Source organism: Odontesthes bonariensis, chromosome 21 (genome assembly GCF_027942865.1).
Source record: "Odontesthes bonariensis isolate fOdoBon6 chromosome 21, fOdoBon6.hap1, whole genome shotgun sequence".
NCBI lineage: Eukaryota > Metazoa > Chordata > Actinopteri > Atheriniformes > Atherinopsidae > Odontesthes > Odontesthes bonariensis.
In genome coordinates, this window is record NC_134526.1 from 19215498 (window position 1) to 19227427 (window position 11930).

Below are 11930 nucleotides of genomic sequence, written 5' to 3' on the forward strand. Positions count from 1 at the left end.
GATCAATACTCTGGACACCTGTGGAAACACAAATCAACATTACCTCCATCATTCATGTGAATATTCAGTGTTTCTGATGTGATTATTAGTGTGAATCCACTGAAAGCTCCTCACAGGATCCAGCTGCCAGCAGCAGTATCAGAGCTAAAGAGAACATGGTTGATGCTGAAGCTGAACTGATGTGAACTCTGCTGTCCTCTCACTGACACACAGAGACACGCTTCCTTTTCAGCAGTCTTTATTTGCATATTGTTGAATATGTTTTTTTTAATAATTTGCATTTATTTCATCGGGGTTATCCTTAAGATAAGTTTTATTTTTCATTGAAAAGCTCAGACATGAAGTGAAAATCTTGATTGTTATTTGAATAAATCGGTAACACGGCTATAATTAGATTTAATTTGAAAATTTTTATGGAAACTCAAAAAGTTAGTTGCTGCTAATGAAAAACAAATTAATATTGTATAAGATATATTATTTAAGAATAAGATTAAGTATTTATAAAGATTGCGTCATAATAAGCCCACAAAACAATTTTAGGAAAGCAGACAAATGATTTCAATTCATGTATTTAATTGTACATTGTTGTTGCTACCTTTTTTTTTATATCAAATTTAATTATTAAGAGGAGGAAAATTCACCACAAAGATTAAGGAACATAAGAATAAAGATCATCTCCATCAGACTATTATGAATTACCAATTAATTTCTGACATGATGCTGTAGCAGTCATTTCTAACATAAGAATAAAACATTGACACTAACTGCCCTCTAGTGTTCAAAACAGCACTTTAGTTGTCACTCAAAATTTGTAATTATATGTGTATTCATTCCATAGCATGAATGTAGTAATTGGCTTTCATGTGAAAAAGTGATGCATGCAAGAATATTTCAATTAAATTAGCTTCTCTTTTTATATTTATTCATTTTGTGTAATGATCTGCCTCAGAAAAACTTTCTGTTATTTCCTTAACACCAGCATTGATATAGATGTGATACATTCTAATATTGTCGTCAGGGCACAGAGAGATTTTGTACAGCTGTTCAATTGACTTCAGTCACTGTGGCTCTCGGGCACAATAATAAACAGCAGAATCTTCAGTCTTCAGACTGCTCATCTGCAGATACAGCTGCTGTTTGCTGTTGTCTCTGGAGATGGTAAACCGGCCTTGGACTGACTGAGAGTAGTACATTTCACCACCATCATATCTGATAATTGCAACCCACTCCAGTCCTTTTCCAGGAGCCTGTCTCACCCAGCTCATCCAGTGGTTACTGAATGTGAATCCAGAGGCTGTACAGGTCAGTCTGTGTGAGCTTCCAGGGTTTTTAACCACTGATTCAGACTCAGTCAGAGTCTGACCATCAACACCTGTCAGGGCAAAGAAAAAGATACACTTTGTATGCTGCTGTTGTTCAAAATTGTCAAACTAAAAATAAATAAAATTAAGCTGGTGTCCACTTTAAGCTGGTGGACATTTTCAGTGAAACTCTTTACCTGCCCAGCAGATGGTTATAACCAGAATCACTGTTCCATATTCCATCTTGTTAAACTACAGTATGTGTCCACTGTTCTCTGTCCTTCTGTTTTTAGTCAGTTAAATATAAGTGGAAGTTTTGCATGAACTCCACCTCTCAGGGAGGAGCAACTTGAAATCCAGAGAACTGTTAAACTTGAGGATTTAATGTAGTCAGTGCTCTGATTTATATAAGTTTATAACATATTTCTGCTTCTGTTCAGCACAGTATTATTGTGAAGATTATTCTAAACTGAAATGTTTGATGCGTTAAAAATCAAAATGAGAATATATTGGTGTGAAGATGTTACTACTTATGAAGCATAAAAGATAAGTAATCATTTAGATTGTTATGTATAATATATTTTGTTTTAGTTATTAATATGTCACAATTAAGTCATACATCTTGGACAATAAAAAATAAATCATTTTTTTTTACTGTGTGACATCACATAACAAACACACACTAACACACACACACATTTATTGCAACCTTATTATTAAGAAAAAACAGGTTTATGTTTATAAATGAAGGCTTGATGGTTAATTATGTACATCTGTTGGGCTGCTATGTTTATTTTTACATGTCTCCAAAGCACCACGTAAATTAGTCTTTTTCAAAAAAACATTTTTGGTTGTGACACACACTAAATAAATGTTTACTTCTCTCTTTGTTGTCTGTTCATAATACAAATGAATTTTAATTTCCAAGACTGACATGCTTCAATTACTGGTGAATGATCTTCTTCTGAAGCCCACTTACAACAAGATGTACAACAAAATGTCAGCTAAAGATACTCCTCTAAAACATTCACATGAAAGTGCTGCAGGTACAGCTGTGCAACTACGTTCAGTCACTGCGAACCTCGACTACAATAAGAAACAGCAGAATCTTCAGTCTTCCAGACTCAGTCTCTCTACAAGTTCAAACCACCTTATTAATAAATATCTTCTACTTTTTATTCACTTTCCAGTCTGCTTGCTGGGTCCATTGTGACAGTGTCAACGTTTTTGGTCTAGCCTGGTGGTAAAATGGGAATAATATTAATAATTTTAATAGTTTTAATGTTAAATAATAACAATTTAGTATCTTTCAATTGAATACACATGAGGTACCACATTTGTTAACATTCATGATAAATATGTCTCTGGTTAAGTCACATCATATGTGCAGGTATGTTTGTGGTTGCTGTACAAGGATGGACATCTGTCCATTGGATGGAGTCTGTCCAGGCTGCACAACCTTTGATTCTGGCTGGATGAGATCAATACTGTGGACACCTGTGGAAACACAAATCAACATTACCTCCATCATTCATCTGAATATTCAGTGTTTCTGATGTGATTATTAGTGGGAATCCACTGAAAGCTCCTCACAGGATCCAGCTGCCAGCAGCAGTATCAGAGTTACAGAGAACATGGTTGATGCTGAAGCTGAACTGATGTGAACTCTGCTGTCCTCTCACTGACACAAAGAGACACGCTTCCTTTTAAGCAGTCTTTATTTGCATATTGTTGAATATGTTTTTTCATCATTTGCATTTATTTCATCGTGGTTATCCTTAAAATAAGTTAGATTTTTCACTGAAAAGCTCAGACAGAAATGAAAATCTTGATTGTTATTTGAATAAACCGGTAATACGGCTATAATTTGATTTAATTTGCAAATTTTTATGGAAACTCAAAAAGTTTGTTGCTGCTGACGAATAAGGAAAAAATACCGTATGAGATAATAAGTATAAAAAATAAGTATTTGTAAAAATTGCCAGCATCATAATAAGCCCACCACAAGATAATAAGACAGCAGACAAATAATTTCAATTAATTTAATTTTACAATGTTGTTGCTACCTTTGTTTTAGTTGCATTAAATGCAGGTTAACTGGAGAAAATGTCCAGTTAACCTAAAAGAAGAGATGGGTGACAGACTGTTGACAGCAAATCAGTAAACCTGCAACGCTCAGTTTCTATTGCTTTCAGCACTGGACTCTCTCTGATATAAGAGCCTGAGGAGGTGATGGGGTGGGTTGGGATTCAGCATCTGAATGTGAATTTACATTTTAGGAAGAGGAGGACTGGACTGTGTGTGAAAGAGTGACGTGAAAGCACACAGGTTCTACTTATCAAAATGTGTTTTTGTGAGAAATAAAGTAGATTAATCCATTGTAAGTGCAACAGCTAAACTACAGCAACTTTCATTCATTTTCCCAAAGATAAACTTGGAGAAATAAAAGGTGTCAATTTGAATTATTACTGCCAAGAGGAGAAAAATTCACCACAAAGATCAAGGATCATAAAAATAAAGAGCATCTCCATCAGACTATTATGAATCATCAATTAATTTCTGACATGATGCTGTAGCAGTCATTTCTAATATAAGAATAAAACATTGACACTAACTGCCCTCTAGTGTTCAAAACAGCACTTTAGTTGTCACTAAATATTTGTAATTCTATGTGTATTCATTCCATAGCATGAATGTAGTAATTGGCTTTCATGTGAAAAAGTGATGCATGCAAGAATATTTCAATTAAATTAGCTTCTCTTTTTATATCTATTCATTTTGTGTAATGATCTGTCTTAGAGCCACTTTCTGGAATTTACTTAACACCAGCATTATGTGATAAATTCTTATATTGTCGTCAGGGTACAGAGAGATTTTGTACAGCTGTTCAACTGACTTCAGTCACTGTGGGTCTCGAGCACAATAATAAACAGCAGAATCTTCAGTCTTCAGACTGCTCATCTGCAGATACAGCTGCTGTTTGCTGTTGTCTCTGGAGATGGTAAACCGGCCTTGGACTGACTGAGAGTAGTACATTTCACCACCATCATATCTGATAATTGCAACCCACTCCAGTCCTTTTCCAGGAGCCTGTCTCACCCAGCTCATCCAGCGGTTACTGAATGTGAATCCAGAGGCTGTACAGGTCAGTGTGTGTGAGCTTCCAGGGTTTTTAACCACTGATTCAGACTCAGTCAGAGTCTGACCATCAACACCTGTCAGGGCAAAGAAAAAGATACACTTTGTATGCTGCTGTTGTTCAAAATTGTCAAACTAAAAATAAATAAAATTAAGCTGGTGTCCACTTTAAGCTGGTGGACATTTTCAGTGAAACTCTTTACCTGCCCAGCAGATGGTTATAACCAGAATCACTGTTCCATATTCCATCTTGTTAAACTACAGTATGTGTCCACTGTTCTCTGTCCTTCTGTTTTTAGTCGGTTAAATATAAGTGGAAGTTTTGCATGAACTCCACCTCTCAGGGAGGAGGAACTTGAAATCCAGACAACTGGTAAACCTGAAGATTTAATGTAGTCAGTGCTCTGAGTTATGTAAGTTTATAACATATTTCTGCTTCTGCTCAGCACAGTGTTATTGTGAAGATTATTCTAAACTGAAATGTTTGATGCGTTAAAAAGCTAAATGAGAATATATTGGTGTGAAGATGTTACTACTTATGAAGCATGAAAGATAAGTAATCATTTAGATTGTTATGTATAATAGTTTTAGTTATTGATATGTTACAATTAAGTCATACATCTTGGACAAAAAAGAAAAAAAAACTTTACTGTGTGTGACATAGCATAACAAACACACACCACCACACACACCCATACACACACACACACACATATATATATATACATACATATACATACATACATACACAACCTGATTATGAAAAAAAGAACAGGTTTGTGTTTATAAGTTAAGGCTTGATGGTTAAGTATGTACATCTGTTGGGCTGCTATGTTTATTTTTACATGTCTCCAAAGCAGTTCTGGTCATTTTAGGAAAAAAAGTCTTTAATATGGAGGCTTTGATGTGGTTCATTGTATTTTCTAACCACGTAAATTTGTCTTTTTACAAAAAACATTTTTGGTTGTGACACACGCTAAATAAATGTTTACTTCTCTCTTTGTTGTCTGTTCATAATTCAAATTAATGTTTAATTTCCAGGCCTGACATGCTTCAATTACTGGTGAATGATCTTCTTCTGAAGCCCACTTACAACAAGATGTACAACAAAATGTCAGCGAAAGATACTCCTCTAAAACATTCACATGAAAGTGTTGCAGGTACAACTGTGCAACTACACAGCAAAAACTGGAGTGTTGAATCAACTCCCACAGAGTCAATTTTAACACTTTTTGCGGGTTTATATAGCTCCACACTCTACAGAGTTAAATTAACACTTTCAAAATAGTTAATTATTTAACACTGTACCTAGAGTTACTTTTTAACTCCCTAGACTGGGTTGAATTAACACTATATCGAGTTACATTAACACTGTATCAGAGTTCCTTTTTAACTCCCTAAACTGGGTTAAATTAACACTATATCGAGTTACATTAACACTATATCAGAGTTCCTTTTTAACTCCCTAAACTGGGTTAAATTAACACTATATCGAGTTACATTAACACTATATCAGAGTTCCTTTTTAACTCTCTAAATTGGGTTAAATTGACACTACAAAACAACAGTACAATACAACCATTAAAATGACAATTCCAAGAAAAATGCATTTTCAAAAATACAATTTATTTTAACTTTTCCCCCAATGCAGTCAGTTAAAACATAATAAACGAGGGTATAATGTACAAACTTTCATCTGCTTTACCATATGAGCTTTGAATATCAAATGGTTGGTGACATTTGAGTTCAGTCATTTTCATGACACACCTCTCTTCAGTTGGTAAAACTTTGAAGGCATGGTGGTGTTCAACAAACATCTCTGTAAATAGCTTTTTTGTCAAAAAATAAACGTCATCTTCAACCAGAAGTACATCATCTATTTGACAAAAGACTGGCATGTCTTCCTCCATGGAACTGCAAACAACAAGTCCACCTTTGTACTCAACACCATCGACTTTAACCCAACTTGTTGAGAAAACATCTTTGGACAACAGCATTTCACACATTTCACTGTTGACCACATTTTCATCTCTTAAAGAAAATGATTTCATTGGCCCATATTCCTTCTGTTTAAGGGTGAAGGTTTCCCAGTGATAAGCAATGGCCATTTGATGCCTTTTAGCTAGTGATTTGGTTTTGTTTTTGAAATTTTTGAAGTAATCTTTAAACATCTTGTGTTTTGCTTCGTACCTCATACACCAAACGTACAACAAAGGGCCAATTTTCCTAATAGAAGAGGGGTAATGGATCATAAAGTGATGCTTGGGTATGAGTTTTCTGTGTGGATACAAGCACTTGAATAATTTGTGGTGGTCAAGGATCAAATTTTTTAAATATACAGTCATGCCCAGAGTGAGAGAAGGTGAAAAGACTATGTTCATAATTTTTAACAGTAACAGTAACAAACTCCAGTGTCTGTTCTCTGCAGGAACAATGTCACCAAACAGGAGTGGAATGTTTTTCACAAGACAGAATGTCTGGATAGAGTTCAAGCTGATGCCATTGCCAGCACTGTCCAATACGATTTTCGTGGGGCGGTTCTTTCGTTCTAGAAATCCGTAATCAAAACCATAAATCCTTGAAAGCAAGTTCTTTTGAGTTTTGTCTGAGTCATGGATGAGTTTTTGGCGATTCTGAAAGGTCTCTCTCATCTTCAGAAAAATTACGGAACTGTCTGTTGTATGGTTGAGCAAGGAGATGGCTTCCTGGTATGCATCCCCATCAAGCTGCTGGTCAACAACAATGGACCTGCGCACATTTGGGCATCCTGAAAAAAAGCACACAATTCTTTCAAGAAAAAAAACAAGAAACACCCTAGATGAAGTTGTAAGAAAGAAAGCAAAATGAGGGGTACTTAGAGAAAGAAAGACAGTTGCGTAGAGATAGATAGTGCCATAGATAGATAGATAGATAGATAGACTGACCTCCTCCTGGGGAAAAGCCAGTGGGGCTACTTGTAGATGCATGTCCTCTTCGAATCTTTCTCTGAATCGTTTTCAGACGCCAAGAAATGTATCCGGTGCTGCTTGCAGCATCATAGAAATGTTCCTAAAATGGAAATGCATTCAAAATTAATGTGATGTCAACCTCATAAGCTACTGTGAAATTTCAGAATCTAAATGTTACTGTAATGTAGACAAAACATGAAAATTATGTAAACAGAGAGTACAATAATAATGACTATACATTGCCGTTCTTGGAGTATGGGTCTTTGAGGGACGGGAACACTGTCACTATCCCAAGAGCGTACTCTTCTCGAACAGCTTTGCTGGGGAGTTGCCTGAGAAAAGATCAAATTAGCATTAATACAAGGGCCAAGTAGTTAACTTGTTAATAAAAAAAGGATAGTACAGACAAATAGAACACACATACCCGTGTTTATCAATCATGTGTGCCACTATTATATTGACCAACTTTCTTCTGGTAGCATCTGTTAGAGTTTGTGTTGTGTGATACTCTTGGAGGACCTCTTCACCACCTGAGCTGGTACCAAGGACATCTTCGATCAACTTTGAAAAAGAAGCAAAAAAACAAATGTGATAAACTGCCTTTCTAGAGCTTAAGGATGACAAATGTTGATTTTAAGAAACCAGCACAACCTTTCTAGCAGATGCTGCAGTGAGTGGGCCCTCAAGTCTTGGTTTCTTCCTAGGAACCTCATCTAGGAGTTTAGTTCTTGTACTTGCACCTGAACTGAAGCTTGAATCAGAACAATCGGATGGAGAGGACAAGGAGCAATCGGAAAATTCTAAAAAAAAAGGGGGGTGGGGTGTTTATTTGCAGTATACAAAAAGTCATAGAAGATTTTTGATCTAACCAAGCCAACGGCACACCATAGACTCAACTCATTTAATCAATTGATTCTCAGTCTTGATAGGCAATTCAGAAATATTTTCAGAAATTGTTTTAAGGGCATGAATTAGATTAATCAAAAATACATTTGGTATTCATGTTGGATTTATGTCAGTTAAAATGACATTTAAACCATTTAATAAAAGTCAGGCTGAATGTCCCTGTTGTGTAACCACAAAGAATGATATTGAATATTTGATCCACCTTTAAGTGTATTAAATGACTTAATTCTGAAAACATTAAATTGAAATTGTTTACTGTATTTCTGTACTTATAAATTTGCATTAGTGTTTTGCACATTGCATTATGTAATTTACCCCTTTACATTTCTCACCGTCATTTGAGAAAACTGATAGAGTCACATTGCCTTGGCTGACAAGGTCACTGAAAATGTCCTCATCAACTTCTGTCCCTGTTGCATCTTTGTACACTAATTTTGCGTCAGGTGGCATGCAAAATCTCTCGATGACTGGAAAAGACAAGATACATCTGAGTGGACCTTTAAGCTAGCACTGATCTTGCCTCATTTCACATTCAATAATTTAATCCACCACTGTAAACAAATTCAGAGATAATCCCCTGCATTAAATACATTCCCTTTTCAGTCCAAATCTTAAAAGAAAGGGGCGTTGTTCTGCCCTTTATATCAAACCAAGCATAAGTAAAACAAAAACAAACCTTTGTCATGGAACTGCACAAAATCAAAATATCCATCAACCTCATCCAACTTCAGATACTTCTGCTGTTGGCAATACCAAACCTGGATCAGCATTTTTCTGAGACATGCAACAACAAAAAAATGTCAGTAAACACTTAACATGCAAGAAATAATTATTTAACACTCACATAAACGTTGTGTATCATGCAAGAAATTGTTTCATTATTAATTTCACTGCATGTCTAAGATTAAACCACATTCAGCAGCTGCTGGGAGGCTGTTAAAACATGCCACAGCAGGCCCAGGGAAACGCTCTCATTGATGAACGTGGCAGCGACTAGCTGTAGTGACTGCAGCACATGCTACTGTAATTGGGTCCGAGCACCGACAACGTCGGGTCCGCCGAGGACCCATTGAAATTGTAAGGGTTCTTATTTTTAACATTTACATTTGAGGCAAAACTGATTTATTAAAAGGAACCCCGGCTATAAAGACTTTCAGTTCTTAAAAGATACATATTAGTATCAGTTATAATAAAGTGATATCAAAAACATCGTTGATGTCTTCGTTTTCTAAAATTAGTAAAAAGAATATTTAACAAAGTCGCCATTGTTCGCAATGCTGGACAGTGACGTCAGATAGTTGTACCCAGTATTGGGCAGTCGGACTGATGCCATGCACCCGCCATGAACTTCAAGTTAGCTTGTTAACCTGTGCTAACGTTAGCCCCAAACTATATTCAACAGTTAAATATGAAGCCTTGTTTTTACAACCTCTCAAGCACGCGTGAGACTTGGTAAAATGCAACGGATAACATAGGAAACCGTTTTTTTATTGTTAATGTTTATTTTTTAGCAAGTGGTAGTGGTGAAGTTAACATTGCATTAAAAAAAAAATCCAAACGTTCGCTGTCCAGTGCCAACCACAAAAAATGCTTAGCAAAGTTACATAAATATTCTCAGCAGATGTTTAATTCAATGTTATTGTTCCTACAAGTTTGATTTTGTAGCTTACCTCTCGCGTAAAACTCCAACTCCGCATCCACTCCTGATTCCAGCAGCGAAATAAACGACGGTTGACCACGCCAAGCACAGGAGACTATTAATTGATGCACGGGTTCACCCTGCTGAAAGCTCAGGGGCCTATCAAGCAAGTTAACTCGGCCGAGATGCACTTTACATCTCTACAGAGTTGATTTGCTTAGGTTTGAATAACTCTGTTAAATAACTCCAACACTGAACACCATTTTAATCAGAATGTGTTAAAATGACACTTTGAGAGTTGAAATCAACTCTGACATGTTTAACCCTGAAATTTCAACACTCCAGTTTTTGCTGTGTACGTTCAGTCACTGCGAACCTCGACTACAATAAGAAACAGCAGAATCTTCAGTCTTCCAGACTCAATCTCGCTGAAAGTTCAAACCACCTTATTAATAAATATCTTCTACTTTTTATTCAGTTTTCTGTCTGCTTGCTGGGTCCATTGTCACAGTGTCAACGTTTTTGGTTTAGTCTGGTGGTAAAATGGGAATAATATTAACTATTTAAATTATGTTAATGTTAAATAATAACAATTTAGTATTTTTCAATTGAATACACATGAGGTACCACATTTGTTAACATTCATGATAAATATGTCTCTGGTTAAGTCACATCATATGTGCAGGTATGTTTGTGGTTGCTGTACAAGGATGGACATCCTGTTTTTATTCATATCCACATGTTTACATTTGACTATCTTGCTGGCTCATCAGTATTTGTGCAGGTCTGTAATGTTTTGTATCACTGTGGATCTAACACGTGCACAGTAATAAACAGCTGTGTCCTCAGGCTGCAGATTCTGTCCTGTTATTGTCAGTGTTGCTGCAGAAGTGTCTCTGCTGCCACTGAACTTGTTCTTCAGAGCGTTATCTTGGGCTAAGCTTCCATCATGCCACATAGTAAAAATCCAATCCAGTCCTTTTCCTTCACGCTGTCTGATCCATCCTGTTGCATAGCTGCCATCAGTCAAAGAATAACCAGAGACCCGACAGGTGATGGTCAAAGACTGTCCAGGCTGCAGAACCTTTGATTCTGGCTGGATGAGATCAATACTGTGGACACCTGTGGAAACACAAATCAACATTACCTCCATCATTCATCTGAACATTCAGTGTTTCTGATGTGATTATTAGTGGGAATCCACTGAAAGCTCCTCACAGGATCCAGCTGCCAGCAGCAGTATCAGAGTTAAAGAGAACATGGTCGATGCTGAAGCTGAACTGATGTGAACTCTGCTGTCCTCTCACTGACACACAGAGACACGCTTCCTTTTAAGCAGTCTTTATTTGCATATTGTTGATCATGTTTTTTTTTTAATAATTTGCATTTATTTCATCAGGGTTATCCTTAAAATAAGTTTGATTTTTCATTGAAAAGCTCAGACATAAAGTGAAAATCTTGATTGTTATTTGAATAAATCGGTAACACGGCTATTATTAGATTAGAAGAAAAAGAGAAACTTTGTATGCTGCTGTTGTTCTAAAATCATTAAACTATAAGAAATAAAACACTCTTCATCTGCTTTTTTAAGCTGTTGAACCTTTTCAGTGAAACTCTTTACCTGCCCAGCAGATGGTTATGACCAGAATCACTGTTCCATATTCCATCTTGTTAAACTACAGTATGTGTCCACTGTTCTCTGTCCTTCTGTTTTTAGGCGGTTAAATATAAGTGGAAGTTTTGCATGAACTCCACCTCTCAGGGAGGAGGAACTTGAAATCCAGACAACTGGTAAAACTGAAGATTTAATGTAGTCAGTGCTCTGATATTATATTCTTTTATGTATTCTTAATGCTTCTTCCACTCCCCGCTGAAATGCTTTTATTTCATGTAAAGCACTTTGAATTGTTTTGTACATGAAATGTGCTATACAAATACTAGTGAAGCTGAGCACAAAGTGAAAGAGTTGATTAAACAATCTGAGAGCTGTTAGATTTC

General features: G+C 36.2%; 1 protein-coding gene and 2 gene segments (V, D, J or C); all 3 read right to left on the minus strand.

The window, feature by feature from the left end:
- Nucleotides 1-1058: 1058 nt before the first annotated feature.
- Nucleotides 1059-1544, minus strand: LOC142371943 (immunoglobulin heavy variable 3-30-3-like). The segment is given in 2 exon segments: nt 1059-1372; nt 1499-1544. Coding segments are annotated over 2 exon segments (360 nt in total).
- A 2658-nt stretch (nt 1545-4202) lies between these two features.
- Nucleotides 4203-4688, minus strand: LOC142371944 (immunoglobulin heavy variable 3-30-3-like). The segment is given in 2 exon segments: nt 4203-4516; nt 4643-4688. Coding segments are annotated over 2 exon segments (360 nt in total).
- Nucleotides 4689-6084: 1396 nt separating this feature from the next.
- On the minus strand, nt 6085-11599 carry LOC142371946 (uncharacterized). Its single transcript, XM_075454662.1, has 6 exons — nt 11554-11599; nt 10750-11054; nt 7812-7948; nt 7626-7719; nt 7364-7487; nt 6085-7206 (listed from the first exon to the last, which is right to left on the minus strand). The coding sequence occupies exons 1-6, from the start codon at nt 11597-11599 to the stop codon at nt 6095-6097; spliced, it is 1818 nt and encodes a 605-aa protein (XP_075310777.1). The 3' UTR covers nt 6085-6094.
- Nucleotides 11600-11930: the final 331 nt, after the last annotated feature.